The sequence below is a fragment of the Paecilomyces variotii genome, assembly GCF_004022145.1.
Source record: "Paecilomyces variotii strain CBS 101075 chromosome Unknown C8Q69scaffold_2, whole genome shotgun sequence".
Classification (NCBI taxonomy): domain Eukaryota; kingdom Fungi; phylum Ascomycota; class Eurotiomycetes; order Eurotiales; family Thermoascaceae; genus Paecilomyces; species Paecilomyces variotii.
The window spans coordinates 2615062-2635169 of record NW_021167141.1 but is presented as its reverse complement, the minus strand read 5'-3'; the positions used below and the strand labels follow the sequence as shown (position 1 = coordinate 2635169).

Sequence of the window (20108 nt, the reverse complement as noted above, 5' to 3'; positions counted from 1 at the left end):
GTCAACCATGTCGCTGGATTGATGGGCCAGGCAGCTTCCATGGTCACCTTGCATTTGAACGAGCAGACTGATGCGAAAAGTCTTCTTGGAATGTATGCCACCTCTTCTGTCACAGGGTCCTTTACGTGGCAACCTGGTGTCCTCACGAAGGCAGCAAGAGAGGGACGTTGGGTATTGATCGAGGATTTGGAGCGAGCTCCTTCTGAGGTCATCGGTCTCATTCTTCCAGTAATCGAGAAAGGGGAGTTGATCATCCCGTCCAGAAGAGAACGGATAAAGTGCGCGGATGGATTCAGGATCATTGCGACAATGAAGACCTCGCTGAACACCACAGGCGAAGAAGTTATGCCTAGTACAGCCATGCTTGGAAGCAGACTATGGGAGAAAGTTCGGGTAAATTCTCCAGACATGGATGAGATCAGAGACATCATAACGGAGAAGTTCCCTCTTCTATCGACAAGGGTGCCGGTGCTCATGGATGTCTACACCCGTATATGCTCAGCCTTCCGCGGAAGCCTTGCCTTGAGAAGCTCACAGGGTAGAAGTCCGGGTCTTCGAGACCTCATCAAGCTCTGTGAACGATCGCATAGGCGGCTGGAGCAGCTAGGCATCAGGTCTGGACATGAGGCGACTCCTGAGAGCTTGCAGGATGACATCTTTATGGATACTGTTGATGTGTTCATCAAGTATTTGCCGGACAGGACTGTCCAAGACTCACTGGCCGCTGTTGTTGCCGAAGCTCTGCACGTATCCCCGCAGCGAGCCCATTTCTGCCTTCATGAGCGCACACCGGCGTATTCTGATAGCGGTAACAGCCTTCAGCTCGGCAGAGAGCGATGCCAGAAACTCAGAATTCCAACCGGATCCAAGTCGAGAACGTCCAACCGATTCGCTCCTACCAGACCAGCCCTGAAGACCATGGAACAGGCTGCAGCCGCAATTCAGATGGCTGAGCCCTTACTGCTGGTTGGAGAGACTGGTATCGGGAAAACTGCAGTGATCCAACAGCTCGCGACATTAATGCGGCAAAAGCTGACTGTTGTGAACCTGTCGCAACAGAGTGAGAGCACTGACCTCCTTGGTGGCTTCAAGCCGGTAAATATTCGCTCTATGGCTGTCCCGATGCTCGATGAATTCAACCAGCTCTTCGAAATGACTTTCTCGGCTAAGAAGAATCAGAAATTCCTTTCTTCTGTTGCCAAAAGTGTAGCGGCAGGGAACTGGACCCGCCTTGTCACTCTGTGGCATGAAGCTGTTCGTATGGCGAACGGTATATTCGGCCCCTCTCGGTCTTCTCAAGACCACGAAGACAGTCGAGAGCAACCTTCAAAGAAGAGAAAGCTTGACTCGCCCAAGTATCAAGGTCTTAGAAAGAAATGGGAAGTATTTGCTACCCAGCTTGGTGATTTCGAGGCGCAGGTTGCGCAAGGCGACACGAAATTCACCTTCGCCTTCGTTCAAGGTAAGATTGTTCGGGCACTTAGGAACGGAGAATGGGTTCTCCTTGATGAGATCAACCTGGCATCACCTGATACGCTGGAGAACATCGCCAGTCTCCTCCACCACGGCAGTGAAGGATCGCCTTCGGTTCTGTTGTCAGAAGCTGGTGATGTGGAAAGAGTTGTTGGACACCCTGATTTCCGTATATTTGGCGCTATGAATCCTGCTACCGATGCTGGAAAGCGAGATTTGGCGCCTAGTCTACGGTCTCGATTCACAGAAATCTACGTACACTCTCCCGATGGCGAGTTGGACGATCTGCTGGGTTTGGTGCAAACATACCTAGGGGACCTGACAATCAGTGACCTCAGAGCGGCGGCGGATCTTGCGCACTTGTACATGGAAGCCAAAAAGTTGAACGCTGAGAACAGATTAACAGACGGAGCTGGGCAGAAGCCGCATTTCAGTATCCGTACCCTTGTGCGGACCCTGATCTACGTTATCGATCATGCTCAAATATATGGTCTCCGTCGATCCATGTTTGAGGGCTTCAGCATGAGTTTTCTCACGGTTCTTAGTCAAGAATCGGAGCGTCTCCTTATGCCAATTCTTGAGAAGCATATATTTGGGTCTGCGAAGAACGCGAGGTCGCTTCTGGGCCAGACTCCTCGTCCTCCCTACGACGGCAGAGAGTATGTGCAGTTTAAGCACTACTGGATGCGGAAGGGACCCTTTAACGCCGAGGAGCAGCCTCATTATATTATTACACCTTACATTGAAAAGAACCTGAAGAACCTGGTCAGGGCTAGCTCCACACGACGATTCCCCATTCTGATTCAGGGTCCGACTTCTGCCGGTAAGACCAGTATGATCGAATATCTTGCAAAGATCTCCGGGAATAAATTTGTCCGCATCAACAATCATGAGCATACCGATCTTCAAGAGTATCTCGGGTCCTACGTCTCGGGCGATGATGGTACCCTGCGCTATCAGGAAGGAATTCTTGTTGAAGCGCTTAGAAATGGTTACTGGATCGTGCTGGACGAGCTCAATCTAGCCCCCTCGGACGTTCTAGAGGCGTTGAATCGTCTCCTTGATGACAACAGAGAACTTTTTATCCCAGAGACGCAGGAGGTCGTTCATCCACATGCGAACTTCATGCTTTTCGCCACGCAGAATCCTGCGGGTCTCTACGGTGGACGGAAGGTGTTATCGCGAGCGTTTCGCAACCGTTTCCTCGAGCTCCATTTCGACGATATCCCAGAGAGTGAATTGGAATATATCTTGAAAGAGAGATCGCAGATTGCACCCTCTTTTTGCAGCCGGATCGTTTCAGTTTATCAGAAGCTTTCTGTCCTCCGGCAGTCTAATCGACTGTTCGAACAGAAAAATAGTTTCGCAACCCTTCGTGATCTTTTCCGCTGGGCCCTTCGAAGAGCTGACACCCGTGAACAACTGGCGCTAAACGGCTTTATGCTGCTTGCAGAACGAGTTCGAAACCCACAGGAGAGAGAGGCCGTAAAGAAAGTCATTGAGGATGTTATGAGAGTTCCGATTGACGAAGATGCTATATACGGCCCCTCTCAGCTGGAGCAGTGTTTCCGCGGAGCTAAGCGTCCTCCCACCGGTATCGTTTGGACGAGAGCTATGAGGCGTCTGTTCATATTGGTTTCGAAGGCAATTGAAAACAACGAGCCCGTACTCCTTGTTGGTGAGACTGGTTGCGGCAAGACGCAGCTTTGCCAAGCCATTGCAGAGGCTCATGCGAGAGAATTGTTCATTGTCAATGCTCATGTAAACATGGAGACTGGCGATCTAATTGGTGCACAGAGGCCCTTGAGAAACAGGGCTGCTATTGAAAAGCAGCTATTCCAAGATCTTCAGGTCATGCTCAAGACAGTACCAGGACTGGACAGCGACGTCGAAGACAAATCTCTGAACGATCTAAAGAAGCTTTATTTGGCAACCAGCCCAGAGCAACTGCAAGCATGTAGTCCTGAACTGTTGCAGCGCATTAGGAGGAACTTCGCCAGGTCTAATGCACTATTCGAATGGTCTGATGGAAGCCTAGTATCAGCCATGAAAACAGGACAATATTTCCTTCTCGATGAAATCTCTCTAGCCGATGACTCTGTTCTTGAAAGGCTCAACAGTGTCCTTGAGCCTTCTAGGACATTGCTCCTTGCCGAGAAAGGTCCTATCGACTCTTTGGTCGTCGCAGATGAGGGCTTCCAGTTTTTAGCCACGATGAACCCGGGAGGCGATTACGGAAAGAAGGAACTTTCAGCAGCGCTTAGGAATCGACTGACGGAAATATGGGCACCGCAACTCTCAGAAGATGAAGACCTCTTGCCGATTCTGACATCCAAACTTGTCCCAGTACCCGAAAGTATACCGAAAGCAATGTTGGAGTTCGCAAAATGGTTTAAATCCGTCTTTCAGAACTCTTCGGCCAATTCAATTTCGATCCGTGATGTCCTAGCCTGGGTTGACTTCGTCAACAAATCATCATCTTACTCCGATCTCGCGTTTGCGGTTGTGCATGGCGCTGCCATGGTATACATTGACACGCTCGGAGCGAACCCTGCCGCCATGCTCTCTGTAGCCTCTGACAATCTAGTGAAGAGCCGCGACATTTGCCTTAGGAAATTGTCTGAGCTATTTGGTTTCGAGGCTTCTCCCGTATACCATCAGACTGCGACCGTGGCTGTCGAAGATGGCTTTCTCCGTGTTGGGCCTTTCCGTCTTCCCATGGGAGCGGATTCGACCCCTGACCCCGAATTTATAATGGATGCTCCCACGACCATTGCAAATTCGATTAGAATCGCACGAGGTCTGCAGTCGTCAAAGCCGATCCTTCTCGAGGGTAGTCCAGGTGTTGGTAAAACTACCCTCGTCGCGGCTCTCGCCAGAGCACTCGGAAAACCCCTCACGAGAATTAACCTTTCTGACCAGACAGATCTTACAGATCTGTTTGGTTCAGACGTGCCTGTCGAAGGTGGTGACGTTGGACAATTCAGTTGGCGGGACGCACCTTTCCTACGAGCTATGCAGCGCGGCGGCTGGGTCCTCCTAGACGAGATGAATCTGGCATCCCAATCGGTTCTCGAGGGTTTAAACTCGTGTCTGGACCATCGACAGCAAGTGTACATTGCTGAACTGGATCAGACTTTCAAGCGGCATCCGGACTTTGTCCTATTTGCGGCACAGAACCCTCATCACCAAGGCGGTGGGAGGAAAGGTCTCCCGGCATCTTTCGTTAACCGGTTTACTGTGGTATATGCCGATTCTTTCAGCGACACTGACTTGAACCGGATTTGCACCAAACTATTTCCTGGCAGCCCGCCGGAGCAGACTGATAAGCTAATTAACTTCGTATCCTTGTTAAATGCTAGCATATCCCGGGACAGGCGTCTAGGAGCAATTGGAGGCCCTTGGGAGATCAACTTGCGTGATATTTCCAGATGGCTTCAATTGACTCACCGAGGCAGTCTACAGATCCATACCCGTCATTTCCTTGACGTCGTTATCAGTCAGAGGTTCCGCACGGAAGAGGATCGATCTTTGGTCTCCCAGCTCTACAGGAATGTTTTTGGAGAAAACCCTGATACGCCAACATATTACCACAATCTCTCTCCGAGTTACTTACAGGTTGGTTTCGGTGTCATGCAAAGAGATCATGTTCTGCAACGCTTCTTCGAACCACGCTTGAGAATTATTCCCAGAGATCTCTCTGTCCTCCAGTCTTTGATTCTTTGCATAGAACAAACGTGGCCAAGTATTTTGGTCGGTCCTTCTGGGTGTGGCAAGACAACAGTGCTGCGTAAACTTGCAGCTATCAATGGCGCCCAACTGATTGAGCTAGCACTGAGTGCGGATACAGACACTATGGATCTTATTGGAGGTTTCGAACAGATTGACTTCAGAAGAGAAATCCTCTCCTTTATCGATGATCTGGCCGTGTTCCTCCAGTGTCACATCATCACAGCCTATTCTGCGCCTGATGTTCTCCACTTCCCGTCTGACTTTCTGCAAGTATACCAACTTTGCAAGACAGAAAGTCCCTCGCTAGAGGAACTCCTAACTTCACTGTCTATCCTGCTGCGAAGTTACCCATCTTCAGGGCTTGATGACTACGTCAAACAGGGCGAGACATTACTGAGACTGTCAAGGCAATCAGAAAAAGTGGGCTTTCAGTGGACCGAAGGAGTGTTAACCCAGGCTATTCAACAGGGAAAATGGGTTGTTCTGGATAATGCCAATCTTTGTAACCCTTCCGTTCTTGATCGACTCAATTCTCTTATGGAGCCAAATGGGTACCTGGTTCTGAATGAGCAGCGAACGGAGGACGGATCGGCGAGGGTCCTCAAACCCCATCCGAATTTCAGACTATTCCTTACCATGGACCCGCGCAACGGAGAGTTGTCACGCGCGATGCGGAACAGGTCTATCGAGATCTGCTTCCTATCAGCACCGATGGATGGCTCTTTGCAGTCTCAGATGCCCGCCTATACCTGCGAGTCTGCGTTATACCGCCTACGCCCGGTTTGGAATATCGATGTGGCAACATTCTCTAATGACCTTGACCTGATGTCCTATGAAGTCCGTTTGGATCATTTATCTATCCGTGATCTTACACTTCTCGCACGCGCTCTGAAGACGTTCGTGCCTAATAACCTTAGCTCATCTATGGGATCTCAGGTCACTTCCATAGTCCAACGCTATACTTGCGTGATGGAGGAACGCCGGTCTTGGAACCTGGGTGATCACTTTCAGCTATTCGACAGCAAGCCTTTGCTTGGAGATATGTCTTCGGGAGCCATGTCTCTGCTTACGAAAGGAAGCCCCCAGCCTATCCATCCACTAGTTAACGAGCCTCTGTTGTCGATTGCAAGTATTAATATGGATCCTTCTCGATTCGTCGGCCTGGCTTTCTTGCAGGAGATCATGCTTGACCTCTACCGCTTACAACAGAGCCTAGCCCATGCCAATGAATCAAGCAGATCGCTCAAGCCCTCTCAGATGACGCGTCTGGAGCGGTCGTTGGCATCGGGACGAGTACAGGCACTTATGAAAGATTCCACGCAACCAGTCGGCCCATTCCTAATTGAGTGCTGCCAGGCGCTTCACGATCATATACGGAATCTGGGTGACATTGCTATAGGTGACTCGTTTGTCGTGACCGCCCTGAGGTCAGTCATACACCTTTGCTGGGATTTCTTTGCAGCAACACAAGTCACAGACTTGGACGACGGCGAATTCCAGACTTACCTACAGATTGGACAAGAACTAGCATCTAGCCTCCAGAATCATGGATCGTTGGTCAGGCCAATTTCATTGATTCTAGCCCAGTCGATCAGCCATTTTCATGCTGAATGGGCATTAACCACAGGGCTTAGCATGCAGAAAATGTGGGACTCTTGGAGACCTGCTACTCCTGCCAGTGAGGAGCAATTACAATCTCTCCTTGATTTGGAGCAGGTTGTCTCTGAATTCACGGCTATCGCTGTCAAGACTCGCGTGCCGCTATCTCAACTAAGTAAAGTGAGAGAATCTCTGATCGATGCGCAACGGTCTATCATCCTCGGCGCAGCTGAGGGCCAAATTCTCGTCCCGGGTCTCAAGCAAGTCGTAAAGGAGCTAGCAACTGCCGTGCAACATTTCGAGTCTCTCCAAGAACCCTATTTCTCCACTCAATTCGAGACGATATGCCAATATCACGACTTGTCAGTACCACGCAACACAGGAAGTGTTGGTCTCATATCTCGAGGGAGTGTCTCGCTACTAGCAAGTCGTCCTGCACGACCAGCAGATATGTCAAACATCCAATCCTATGTACCTGATCTCTTGCATAAGCTTTCGATGTTCTCAGGGTCAGGGATTCCCGCCAAACATGCTCTGAGCTTGAGTGGCACACTCTCACTGTCTACTCTGGAAAGGCTTACTTCCGTCGGGAACACCACCCTCGGTCAGATGGATTTCTTGAGCATTGAGTGCAATGCTCTTGCTCAGGCACTAGCCTCGAGTACCAACGAAATTGCAGTGGGTCCGTCGAATGTTCTTGTGCGGGCATTGGCAAGACTTGCTTTGGAGTTACTAGTATGCCATCAAGAGTTTTTTGAGGCTATCTACTTGGAACATCTCACAGCCGCCCTTCGAATGGTAGAGACAAGTGGCTCGTATGAAGGCCAGTCTATCCCGCAACTTCAGCTGAACGCAGCTTTACCTTCTGGTCATTATTTCAGGGACATTGCTCAGAATTTCCTGTCACCATGTCTCCATTCTCTGACTGTCGGGGTGCGGTCCTTGACTGACGACATCCATGAGGTCGGAAAGGTCACTGTGCAATTGGCAATGGTTCTGCTCCGTCTCTTCGTCCCCGATAGACCCTTCGACCCGTCTCTCGGTCTGGTAGTCCAGAGAAAGCGACACCACAGGCGCGTCTCTGAACTGACAAAGCGATCCGAAGCGATATTTGCATACGAACGTGAATTCTCTGGCGAGTCTACAAACCTGCGCAACCAATTGCTGCAGAATGAACTGGAAGCACTAGGTTCCGAACCTCCGTCTTCCGCCGTTACTAGGCCACAACGCTCACAAATAAGCCATCTGCAAGGGGAATTCTCGAATCTCATAAATTCTGTGCTCCTCAGGACCATGGAGGACAACGTGTCGGAAGAGAAGTCGCGCCTACTCCGTGATAATATTCGACAGATATCTCAGAGGCTCGGCACGAACTTCAGGTTCTATGACGATGTCACCGTGCCCGTTATTCGCTTCCTCCATTTACTAGATCTGGGCATTTCTCTCAGATCAAGCCAGCTCCCTGACACCTCTGAGATTACCAATGTGCGTGAGATTAGTATAAGAACGCCGTTCCTCGGAGGTCAGATGCGTACTCTTTCACGCGGGACAAGGAATCTCAAAAGCCGCAATTCCAGCCATGTCGTCGAGCTTTTGTTTCATGAATTATCTATCCTGGTCACTACTCAGAATACTGACTACTCTGTCCTGCGGACTGCTGTCGGCCGGGACAACCTGCGCCGGATATTCGATGATTTCCATGACCTATGGAAAGAGAAGTTGAAAGAAGACCAGGAGAAGGAAGCACGGAGAACCGAGATGTATCGTTATCGTGGCTCTCTTGAAGACAGCGAACAGGCAGACGAAGACGAACTGCGCCGACTTTTCCCCACCTATGACAGCACTTCGGATGAAGCAGACACAGAGAAGATTCGTATTGATCCAAAGTCCGTGTCATTGCGCCTTGCCAAGCTCCATGCAAGACTTTTCGGGGGTCAAGATAGAAAGGACGCACTAAAAGATCTCGTTAAAGACTCATCTCGTTTACTCGGATCAATCTGGTCGACTGCTCAGGCATCTGTGTCACCCCTTGGGCCGAAGTCGCATCTTCCCGGAACGTTCCTTCTTCTTGAAGATGCCATAGATGGCATCGAACATTGTACGCCAACAGACTACAATTTCTATACTGACTCAAACTCGGCTGAAGCCAAGAAACTGGTCTCGTTAGTCTTGTCCATTCAGTCACGATTTCTGCAGCTCCAAATGGCCTGGCCAGAACATGCAGCCCTTCAGGACGTCATCACTTGTTGTAAGGAAATATTTGAGTTCAGGCACACTGAACCGGTTGCAAAGTTCCTTACCAAAGTGGAGAAACTTCATGCATACGTCCATGAGTGGCAGCTTGTCGCAAGCAGAGAATACTCGGCCGCGTCAATCTACGATGAATTGACGAACTTAATCATAAGTTGGCGCCGTTTGGAGCTGTCTACGTGGGCAAAGCTGCTCGACATAGAGAGAGAAAAATGTGAGCAGGATGTCAGCTCTTGGTGGTTCGTAGCATACGAAACGTTGTTCGCAGCTCCTCTTCAAATGGCACAAGCTGGCGAGAATCTGGCAGAGCACACAAGGGAGGTCATTGCAACGCTCGAGAAATTCTTCTTATCAACAACCATGGGTCAGTACAGTGCGCGTCTGCGACTCGTGGAGAATTTCAGACTTCTCTTGCTCTCCTACGTGGACGAATACCCAGTCCTAGCTAGCTTTGGTTCAGCCCTTCTCAACTTCATCTGCCACTTCAAGCCCTTCGAAAGTGTCCTCTCAAAGGCCTTGGCAGATGGAAGACAGAGTTTGGAAAAGGACATCAAACAGCAAATTCAGCTCGCCAGTTGGAAAGATACAAATATCGCCGCTCTGCGAGAAAGTGCTCGACGCTCACATTACAAGCTGTTTAAGGTCGTGAAGAAATATCGTGGTCTGCTTGGGCAGCCGGTGGAGACCGTACTGACTCAAGGAATGCCTGAAATGTCTAATGAGGGCACAGTTGTTTCCGGAAACTCCCTAAGGTCATCTCCAGCCGTGTCTTCAGGGGCACTAGCAGTCTGTCAAAGGAAGATTGCTTCATGGAGCGATAGGCCTCTAAGATTCAGAGATCCAGATGCTACAACGAGTAACATGTTGCGCGTTTATTCCAGCGCCATGGTTGATTTGGACGTCTCAGACCAACTGCACAGTTTCATGAACGACGTAATCGAAACTATGAAGGAGCTCAAATCACAGACACCGAAAACACTGACCGAGGAAAATAAGGAGGACGTCCAACATCTCAAGACAAGGAAACGCCGCTTCTATGCAGAAAAGCTACACCAGTTATTCTTCATGGGAATCAGGCGCAACGTGGGCGTTAACCTTCTGGAAGAACAGGCATCCGTGGCCCAAGTCCTCGCGACAACTCCTGATCTTATTGCCACTTCTACATCAGGAAATTTAGTCACCAATGCGATCTCCTATTTCCATAGGTTTTTGGACGTTGTGCCTCGCGTACGCCAGGCAGCTCACCAGTACTCTGAGGAGCTCAGCAACGTCGAAGTGTCCAGAAGCGTGGGGTCCATCGAAGGGCTCCTGCTCCTGCTAAGAAAACAGAGAGATGTCCTCTCTCCAGCTCTGTCTCAATTGGGATCTCTCGAGTCTATATTAGCCAAGATGGATAACGTCTGGACCTGTGGTTCAGAGTCGCTGTCTGCTATCCAACCTGCCGTGGTAGAGGAGAAGGGCTCTGCTACGCGAACTGTTGGATGGCTGGGGCCAATGCTAGGACTTGCTTCTGTTGTGGTCGAGATTCATTCCAAGTTTTCGGGCTGCAACTCGTCGAAGATTTTGGATGGCCTCCGTGCTTGGAGAGACGATGTGGACCATTTAAGAAACTTGCTTGACCAGCTTCCAGAGCTTCCAGCAGGCCTTTCCTCGCCACCACATGACAATACATTTAGTCAGGCGCGCAAATCGATCGGGGAGTTGAAACAAGATCTGACTAAATGGAATGATGAGCGACCTGACTTATCGTTTGTTTTGGAGCAGCTGATTTCCTGGACAGAAGTAGACTGTTCCAGTACTACAGCCGCCAGTATGAACAGCGACATGGCTCTTGCGGATTTTGATGGCCTCCTCCTTTCAACCGCTGACAAGATGTTTGTTGGCCTTCAGCGCGTCAGCTCTGCTTTGAGCACTCTGCCGGCTTCAACCGAGGATCGCAATTGGCTTTCTAGGTCTGAAGAGCTCTTCTCTAAGGCCATCAAAGAGGCTCACCTTTCCGATATAGGTGCCTCTCTTGAACATGTTCTCAATGAAATCCAGCGACTCCAGAAAGGGAATGATGACCTTTCTGTAGCATCTGCTCTTGTCGCAAGTGTGCACCCCATTGCCAAGCAATACTACATTATATGTGCAGATCTTGTCGACAGATTCGTTTCGATACATCGCGAACTGTGCAAGATGTCTTATATTCTTGCGAAATCATTTGCGCAAGTCGCATCTGAGGGTTTCTGTAGCCCGGCCGAGGCCTCGAACGAGCAAGGCGACACTGGGAATCTGGAAAGTGGAACTGGCTTGGGCGAAGGGGAAGGTGCAGAAGACATCAGTAAAGATGTGCAAGACGATGAAGATTTGTCAGAGCTCGCACAGCAACAGAACAAGGAGGATAAGACAGAGGAGATGGAAAGTTCAAAGGACGCTGTTGACATGGACCAGGATGAGCTCGAAGGCGAGACAGGACAGACGGAAGAGAAGGAGGACAATGAGGACGGTGCTTCTGATGGAGAGGACGAGGAGAACGATATAGATGATGAAGTGGGCAGTGTTGATGACCTCGATCCTAACGCCGTTGATGAAAAGCTATGGGATGGAGCTCATGAGGACGAACAGAAAGAGAGTGAAAATCAAGAGGGTAAAGGAGTAACGCAACCCGACGAACAGACTGCGGCTCAAGAGAAGGACGCCAAGGAGCAAGGCGAGCAGACGGAGGATCAGAGTGAGGACGATGAAGAAGCTCCCGAAGATGAAGGGGAGGCTGTTGGGAGGGAAGATATGGATGTCACTGATCCCCACGCCAAGGAAGAAGATGCCCTTGAGCTACCAGAAGAGATGCAATTGGATGGTGAAGAGAAAGAGGGTGGTGAGTCGGACATGGACGACGGCATGGATGAGCTCTCTGATATGGGCCCCGATCTTGATGAAGAGCAATCTGGAGCTCCTGAGGATAAGATGGATGGTGACGACAATGCTGAAGAAGAGCCGGCAGAGGCCGACGATATAGGCCAAGACGAAGGTGAAGAAGGCCAGGACAATAACGAAGCTGAAGGGCCAGAAGAAGCAGATACCACAGGAGATGAGCCGAAGGAGGAGGAACAAGAAGATATTTTAAGGGCCCAGCGCGACGAGAATGATGCAGCTGGTGAGAATGTGGCCCCTAGCGAGGCTGTTGCCGGTGGGCTCGCTGCCGAGGAAGATCAAAATGATGATCAAGGAACATCTGGCGATGCGCAACGAGAAAATGGCTCAAAGGATGCGGCTGAAAACACGGAGCAACAGAATGGTGCAGCAGAAGATGGACAAGACAGCAAGACAACCAGAGATGCTTCCGGTGGCCGCGACGATGGCAAGATGGAAGGTCCTGAGCAACAGGCGTTCAAGAAGCTCGGAGACATGCTAGAGCAGTGGCACCGAAGGCAGCAAGACATCAAGAACCCCTCCGAAGAAAACCAAGAGTCCCAAGCACTGCCGCAGGATACCGATATGGCAGATGCAGAATTTGAGCATTTGGCGGACCAGGAGGATGTTGCTGATACCCAGGCTCTAGGTCAAGCCAGCGAGGAACAGGCAAAGGCATTAGACCAGACCAATGCGGTGGAGTCTGAGGACATGAAGCCTAACGGAGATGATACTCTACCGGATGTCTCTGGTGGAGATGAAGACCTTCCTATGGACGCCAAGATGGATGAAGATACTCCAATGGTTGGAGACATGTCCTCCGCAGATGCTCATACCACGGGTACATTCATGGCGACCGATACTCGCGTGCATGAATCGTCTCAGGATGGCACCGGTAAAGTAGAGGCAAATGAAGAACTGGATGAAGTCGATAGCCAACTGGCTGCGATCCATCTATCTTCCACCCTTCCTCCACGGACATCACCCGAAGAGGCCAGGCGGTTGTGGTCTCATTACGAGGCTATCACCAACAATCTTTCACTTTCCCTGACTGAGCAACTCCGTCTTATCCTTGCCCCTACGTTGGCAACAAAGCTGCGGGGCGATTTCCGCACTGGCAAACGTCTGAATATCAAGCGCATCATTCCTTATATAGCGTCTCAGTACAAGCGCGACAAGATCTGGATGCGGCGCTCGATTCCTTCGAAGAGAAACTACCAGATCATGCTTGCCGTCGACGATAGCAAGTCTATGCTGGAAAGTGGAAGCGGACAGCTGGCCTTCGAGACTCTTGCCCTGGTCGCTAAAAGCTTGAGTATGCTTGAAGTTGGCGATCTATGCATTCTTGGGTTTGGTGACGAAGAACATGTCAGAGTAGCTCACGAATTCGGCAAGCCATTCTCTTCGGAGGCTGGAATGCAAGTGTTCCAGCAATTCAATTACCAGCAAACGGGTACAAACGTTCGAAAGCTGATCGCTGACTCCGTCGCCCTCTTCCGCGAAGCACGAACGAAACGTGGCCCATCTGGGGGCAATGCAGACCTTTGGCAATTGGAGCTGATCATCTCAGACGGTATCTGTGAGGACCACGACACCATTCGACGACTCGTTCGGCAAGCCCAGGAAGAGCGAATCATGGTCGTCTTCATCATTGTCGACGCTGTCAAGGGTAACTCTATCCTGGATCTAAGTGAAGCAAGCTTCGAGCCGGATGAAAGTGGCACAGGGGAGATGAAGTTGAAGATGAAGAAGTATCTCGAAGGATTCCCCTTTCCTTATTACTTGGTTGTTCGTGACGTGCGCGAGTTGCCAGCGGTTTTGGCTATGGCGTTGAAGCAGTGGTTCGCAGAAGTTGTTGATACCTCGTCATAAGAACCATCCTTTGCATATACGCATGGAGTCTATCGGTCTTGTGGTCTGTCAGCATGATACCTAACATGTCTTCTTTCCTTTTTGTTTTCGTGCATATACATGGCTAGTGGTTTTTTGGAGTTACCCAGAGGGAAAGGGAAAAGTGCCATTGTACTGTATTTAGCCTGATGATTATATATTCGATAACGATAGAAGAATCTAGAGTTTACGCATTAAAAACTCCCTGTTATCACATGTACAGTATGCTGCTGCGTATTGGTCTAGCTGATATCTGATGAGTTAATTGGAAATGCTTGCATCCGAGCAGTGTTGTAACATAATCCTCACTCTCTACATGGTAATAAATGGTATAGTCTGAAATATGAAACAGCTCTCTGCCAGATGATAGTCAATAGTTGATAGTGGGTATATACAAACACATTTAGAAACATTCGAAACGTTTAAGCGCCAACATCTACCACCCATACTTGGAGCCAGCCTCTTTCTTGTTCCGGCGCCCAGCAGCGAAGCTCTCCTCTAGAGCTTCCTTCTGGCTATTAGCCACATTAACAAGTTGCTGCAACGAATGCTTTCCAGGAGCGACAGAGCGAACTGGGTTGTGTTGCTGTGCGGCAAGCTCCGCCTCGGACGCCTGCGCAAGGTATGCTTGATTGGCAGCATATTCTGCGTCTGTGTTGAAGTTGAGAATACGAGACTTGGACGCCGCAGGTTGTCGACCCATAAGCTGGCGCCGCTGAGCGCGGGAGAGATTCAAATCGTTTGCGATATCGTCCAGTGTTTGTGACGTTGACGAAGCAGAGGCGGTCTGGTCATAACTTATTTGCTGACTTTCTGCTTCTGAAGGCTCTGGCTGAGGACCAGCGGGGGGTTCATTGAGATCCGTATTGTATACCAACGGCTGATATGTCGCTGCGCTTTCTGCCGTTATATCTGGTGCTGTCGTCCTCTCCTCGCTCGCAATGGAGAAGAGGCTAACCTTTGGCTTCTGTGGTACTGGTGCCGGTGCAGATACTGCAGGCGGTTGCGGTTCCTTTGACTCAGGAACGGGTGTCGTTGTAGTCGCCTTCGTCCCGCCAGTAGCTCTCGACGCCGCCGTCGATGTCTTTTTCTTCTGCGCATTCCTAGCCACCGACAACGGCTTGAACATCATCGCATTTCCAATCTTCTTAGGTTCCTCCTTCGGCTCAACTGGTCCATCACGTAAACTTCCAGCCGTAGGAATACTCTCATCATCGGCGCCTGCGCCTGCGCCTGCACTTGCACTGAGAGCCTGTTCCTGCCGCATCTCCGCATCGGCTGCACGATCAAATCCCGGCGTTGCGCCCGTCTTCAAACTGAAAATCTTCCTCGTAGAAATAGGCCCGGGCTTCTTATCCGCTGCTGCTGCACTTCGTTTCGGCGCAGGGAGGAATGAGTTGAATCCGGAAAATGCGCCCCCTCCACCACCTGTCCTAGCTTTCTTTCGAGCCGGTCCACCATCTTCCTCGCCCGTTCCATCAGCAGTTGATGTCTCTGGTTTTATTTCCGGTAGTGCGACGCGGAGTTTGCGCGGATTACTGCGGTCGACGAGGGATTGGAAGCCTCCAGGTGCGGCGGGTTTGGAAGGTTTCGATTGACTTGAGGTTGCGGGTGTTGTTGAAGAAACTTCTTTCTTTGGAGACTGGGTCTTCTGTTCGTTCTCCGAGTCTGAACCTTCAGAGTCGGAATATGAAACGAGAGCCATCTTGCGAGTTATAATGTGGTCGTGGAGGGGATTTGGATGAAGTAAGAACAATAGTTAGTTACTAGTTAACTATCTAGACTATGGTAATAATACTCGAAGATCTCTAGCGCTCTCGCCACGGTCAGGACGCGCGGACCACATGCGGGCATTGTTAAGCTCATACTTCAACAAGTTCAACTCAACCTAGCGAATGCTTGTCTGTGTAGTTCGTCTATGAATCTCGAACGGTATGAGAAATAAACTTAATAGTATGGTCAACTACTAATGACTTGTTTATCAACATTCTAAGATGGAAATGTCTATAAAGGAAGCGTTGAGAGTGCCTTTGAGATGTACATAGTATGTTCTAAGTACCTCGATTAAAGGCTCCTTAATTGGTAATAAACCCCTGCTCACAGTGAATAATAGGTCACTTGGATTATCTTCGCATATATTATCTATCTTTATTTACCATGTAATCACGCGCGAAATTGCGGTCAGAGATCAAGATCAGATAGTCAAGTTACTTCAGTTAACTAAACATCTTAACCAAGTTAACGTTAAGATAAGCTCCAAATGACTAATCAGCGGGACGCAAGAAAGCTAACTACATACCTAGTTAACTATTGCGTCCCCTCCCAGCATTGTTAGATATGCTTCGATAATTCTCCTCCAAAGCCCGGATCGTTACTACAAGACGTATTCGTTCTCTAACGAGCTACATACCTACCATGCTTGTTACTCTTTAGCAAGGCAAGGGGATCGCACCTTCCCTTTCCCTGGCGCTTACAACCTCGATGGCGGATTCAAGAGGCAAATAAATCCGAGCTCTGCCCCGACGAACGCGGAGGGCGAGAGAAACTAAACCACATCATGGACACGACGATTTCTCCCGAAGCTGCTGATATCGAGCGGCGCAAGCTTCTCGAGCAACTAGCCGCGCAAACAGGCACCAAACGCAAGAAGCCAGACGACAACGACGGACCTACTCCATCGCATGATGCAGAAGAACAAGACAGAACCGGAGACGAATACTCTCGCTCGCAACACGGCAAGTTTCGATTCAAGTCCTCTAAATCGAAATCGAAATCACGTTCCAAGCGCGATTCTCCCTCTAATCATGAGGAGGAGGAGGAGCGTCATCACAAGCACCGTCATCATCGCCGACGACACCACCATGGCCACCATCGAGCGTCGTCCAAGCGCGAAAAGATTGACAGCGAGCGTTCCGCGTCTCCTTATTCTCTCCATCATCGGTCACTTTCGCCAAATACGGCGTTTCGCGAGTCTCTCTTCGACGCCCTAGGCGACGACGAAGGCGCCGCGTTCTGGGAATCCGTATACGGCCAACCGATCCATACGTATCCGAACCCAGCTGTGCCGAAAGGACCCGATGGGGAGTTGGAACAGATGGACGAAGAAGAGTACGCTGCATATGTCCGGGCAAAGATGTGGGAGAAGACACATCAGGGGATCATGGAAGAGAGGGAAAGACTGCGCGAAGAACGTGCGAGGGCGAAAGAACGTGACGACAGAAGACGACGGGAGACGTCCGAGAGGATGCAGTTCGAAAGGGCCATGGAAGAGAGTCTGAGAAGGGGTCAGGAAAGAAAGAAGGTCAAAGCATGGAAGGCTGCGTGGGAGGAGTATCGACGGAGTTGGGACGAACTCAACTCGTTGGCTTCGTCGTCATCGAACAAGGATGAAGGAAAGGAAGAAGAAGAAAAGCCTAGAAATCAGCACCTTCGCAATCTCCTCTTCTGGCCTGTGGAATCTGGCAAGCGTCGAGATGTTTCCTCTGATGCTGTTGAAGCATTCATGCGACATGCTCCTGCAATTCCTTCTCCGGACTCTAAGTCCGGCAATACTACTCCCCCAGACCTGCTTGCGACACTCAAAGCGGAGCGTATCAGATGGCATCCGGATAAGATCCAGCACCGGTACAGCGGTCTCGGAATCGACGAATCGGTCATGCGAAGTGTCACAGAAGTCTTCCAGATCATTGACCGACTCTGGAGCGAGGAGCGTCATAGAAGAGGCGAGAAATGAGCTCAATGTCTTCTACACTACCTTATCGACATATCCATATTTTCTTCCCGGAATCATCTTGTACTGTACTATTAGCACGTTACGCGGCGTTATGGACTTTTCTTTCCTTGCAGAATAGACACGGCATCTTGATACCCAATCAATGTTTGATTTACAAAGGCACTTTTTCTTTCGCTGTTCCTTTTCGTTCTTCTCCATCTCTTATACCGAAATTCCATCTCAGTTACCATCCCCTTCTGCTCCTTTCCCCCCCTTCCATTCATCATTACTCCGATCCCATCATTTTAGGCAACAGAATCAAGAAATCATCAGATAACACTCTTCTTCTTCTTCTTTTTCTTTCTCCTATCGCTAATCATCACATAGACACAAGACAATAGATAAGGAGATGCTATCGAGACAGCTTGGGCGACAATATTGTAAAAACACACAGCATATGATGAACAGAGTTAATTTCAGAGGTACAGCAAGAAGATAGGGAGAAAAAGACCAGGAAAAGGGAACATGTAGACGGTTTGGTTTGCGGAGGCCCTCATTGCATGATGCGCCGTGGGAAAAGTTGAGAAAAAGAGACGAAAGCGAGAGTTCGAGAAATAAGGAAAAGAAAACCGAGAGGTCAGAGATGGTCGAGGTGATAAGTAAGTAGAGGAGTTGTATTGTAGTTCGTTTGTTTGCCGAATTGCTTGTTGCTTCCGTTACGGTTTTCACGGCGGGTGTTTTGTTTGTTTCAGCCCGATAGTAGGAGCTGAGACTCAATTGGGATAGATATCGAAGGCGAGCAAGGGAAATATGACATGGTTAGGCTCTGTTGATTCGTGATCAGGTCGGGGAAAGGCTGGAATAAAAGCTGCAGCGGCAGTATGCAATTGGTACTGAAATAAATTGAAGATACAAGGGCGCTTGCGTTCTCTAGAACCTCGAGTAACGCTGCTTCGACCTGTACAGCGTCCAACCGAAGTATCCACCGACAATTGCGCCGAAGAACAGGATCGTCTTGAAGAAGAACCAACCCCAGCCGCCGCTGCTCTTCTGCGGCTTAGGTGTAGCCGCAGCAGGTCGTCCACGACCTGCCGACGGACCGCTTCCACGGTTGGTGCCGCCAGAGACACTGTAGAGGTTATTCGAAGTGATAGAAATAATGTCATGGTTATCGCTCAGCTCTCCGGTCTCGGCAGAAAGACCGAGATAGGAGACGGCAGGGATAGCGATGTTGTATTCCGGAGCCGTCAGAGTGAAGCAGTTGGTCCATGAATGATCCGATTTGTACTGCAGATCGAGGGTCAGGGACTTGTCTTGGAAGTAGGTAAGACGAGCCTTGGTGGGAATCGCAGCGTCACGGATGCCACGGGCCTGGAAGATTGTTAGTTCGTCTGCTGCTACATCCAAAAAAAGACAACCATGAATCCGTACCGAACAGCCAGCCAATTCATTCGCTTTGCCGTCGTGAGACTGATCATACGTCGTCTGCCCATCACCCATCATAGCCATAACGTAGGGGAAAGTGACACCGGGGCGATTGTTCTTGTAAGTGTCAAAGAAGATACCCAGACCCTCGAATCGATCCGTCGATCCAAAGACAGGGCCCTGCGTTGCGCGCTGCTTGGTGAGCCACAACGCGAAGCCATCCCCGTGGAGGTTTCCGGAACCGTGAATCTTAAACTCGACCTCGATCTACTAGACCTGTCAATCACCCCGAATCCCTATCCAAAAAGTATACATAGCTCCCGTCAAAGACGGGCAACATGATAGAGCACTAACCTCCCAATTCGTCGCCGTGAGAGGCACACGAGAGAATAGCCATCCTTGCTGAGAAGGCTTGTCGGACGTCAGACGGATATACCTAACAAGCAAATTCATTTCAGCAAACCATCATCCCTAGCCCGCGAAATGAGCAGCTTCATACTTGTCCGCGCGAATGATAGTATCTCCACCGAAATCGAACCACCGGCTCTGCATGTCGGAATCCAGATATGGCTATATACGAGGAACCAATTAGATCACGATTGCGTCCAACACGACGTTGAAACACGAATGGGGGCGCTTGTCAATTCATACCGGTGCAAGACTATGAGTCCGGAGCTAGATGTTTCCCAACATAAGGGCGTTAGCAAGCTTCCTCAACAAGCACATTAATACACCAATGGACCCAGGAAAAACTCACAGGAATACTCCTAACATCCGGATCCCCCTCATAAGCATTTGCGGCACCGACGACCGCCAAAGCGGTCCATAGACACGCCGAGAGGCGCTGGAACAACATTGCGAAGAAGGGCTCGAGTCAAGTCAAGAAATCAAAAGCGGAGGTGGATGCTCCGCGATTCAAAGGATAGGAAGAAGTAGAAAGAGGCGCTTCAGCTGGCAGGGTTGGTTTCAACTGAAGCAATGCGTTACAGACTAAGGTTAGGAAAAAAACGACCGGAGGTAAGGTAGCTGGAGAAAGCGGGATTGGAATTGTCCCTCTCGTTTAATTTGTTATAGAAAAAAAATAATGGATTTTGCTGCGCGTGGACGTGTCCAGATCAGTCACCGGGACTTTTCT

The 20108-nt window shown here is 49.9% G+C and overlaps 4 protein-coding genes across 4 annotated transcripts; 2 read left to right on the top strand and 2 right to left on the bottom strand.

Moving 5' to 3' along the window:
* The first annotated feature begins 471 nt into the window (after positions 1-471).
* Positions 472-922, top strand: C8Q69DRAFT_457882 (hypothetical protein). Its single transcript, XM_028629943.1, has one exon. It carries the CDS (start codon positions 623-625, stop codon positions 911-913), a length of 291 nt encoding a protein of 96 aa, XP_028487779.1. The 5' UTR covers positions 472-622; the 3' UTR covers positions 914-922.
* A 13126-nt stretch (positions 923-14048) lies between these two features.
* Positions 14049-15615, bottom strand: C8Q69DRAFT_457878 (mitotic checkpoint regulator, MAD2B-interacting-domain-containing protein). Its single transcript, XM_028629942.1, has one exon. The coding sequence runs from the start codon at positions 15539-15541 to the stop codon at positions 14273-14275; it is 1269 nt and encodes a 422-aa protein (XP_028487778.1). The 5' UTR covers positions 15542-15615; the 3' UTR covers positions 14049-14272.
* Positions 15616-16152: 537 nt separating this feature from the next.
* On the top strand, positions 16153-17575 carry C8Q69DRAFT_160879 (hypothetical protein). Its single transcript, XM_028625663.1, has one exon. It carries the CDS (start codon positions 16394-16396, stop codon positions 17567-17569), a length of 1176 nt encoding a protein of 391 aa, XP_028487777.1. The 5' UTR covers positions 16153-16393; the 3' UTR covers positions 17570-17575.
* A 547-nt stretch (positions 17576-18122) lies between these two features.
* On the bottom strand, positions 18123-19958 carry C8Q69DRAFT_160877 (putative lectin family integral membrane protein). The gene is made up of 6 exons (XM_028625662.1): positions 19731-19958; positions 19625-19648; positions 19473-19543; positions 19328-19409; positions 18980-19240; positions 18123-18919 (listed from the first exon to the last, which is right to left on the bottom strand). Exons 1-6 carry the CDS (start codon positions 19827-19829, stop codon positions 18479-18481), a joined length of 978 nt encoding a protein of 325 aa, XP_028487776.1. The 5' UTR covers positions 19830-19958; the 3' UTR covers positions 18123-18478.
* Positions 19959-20108: the final 150 nt, after the last annotated feature.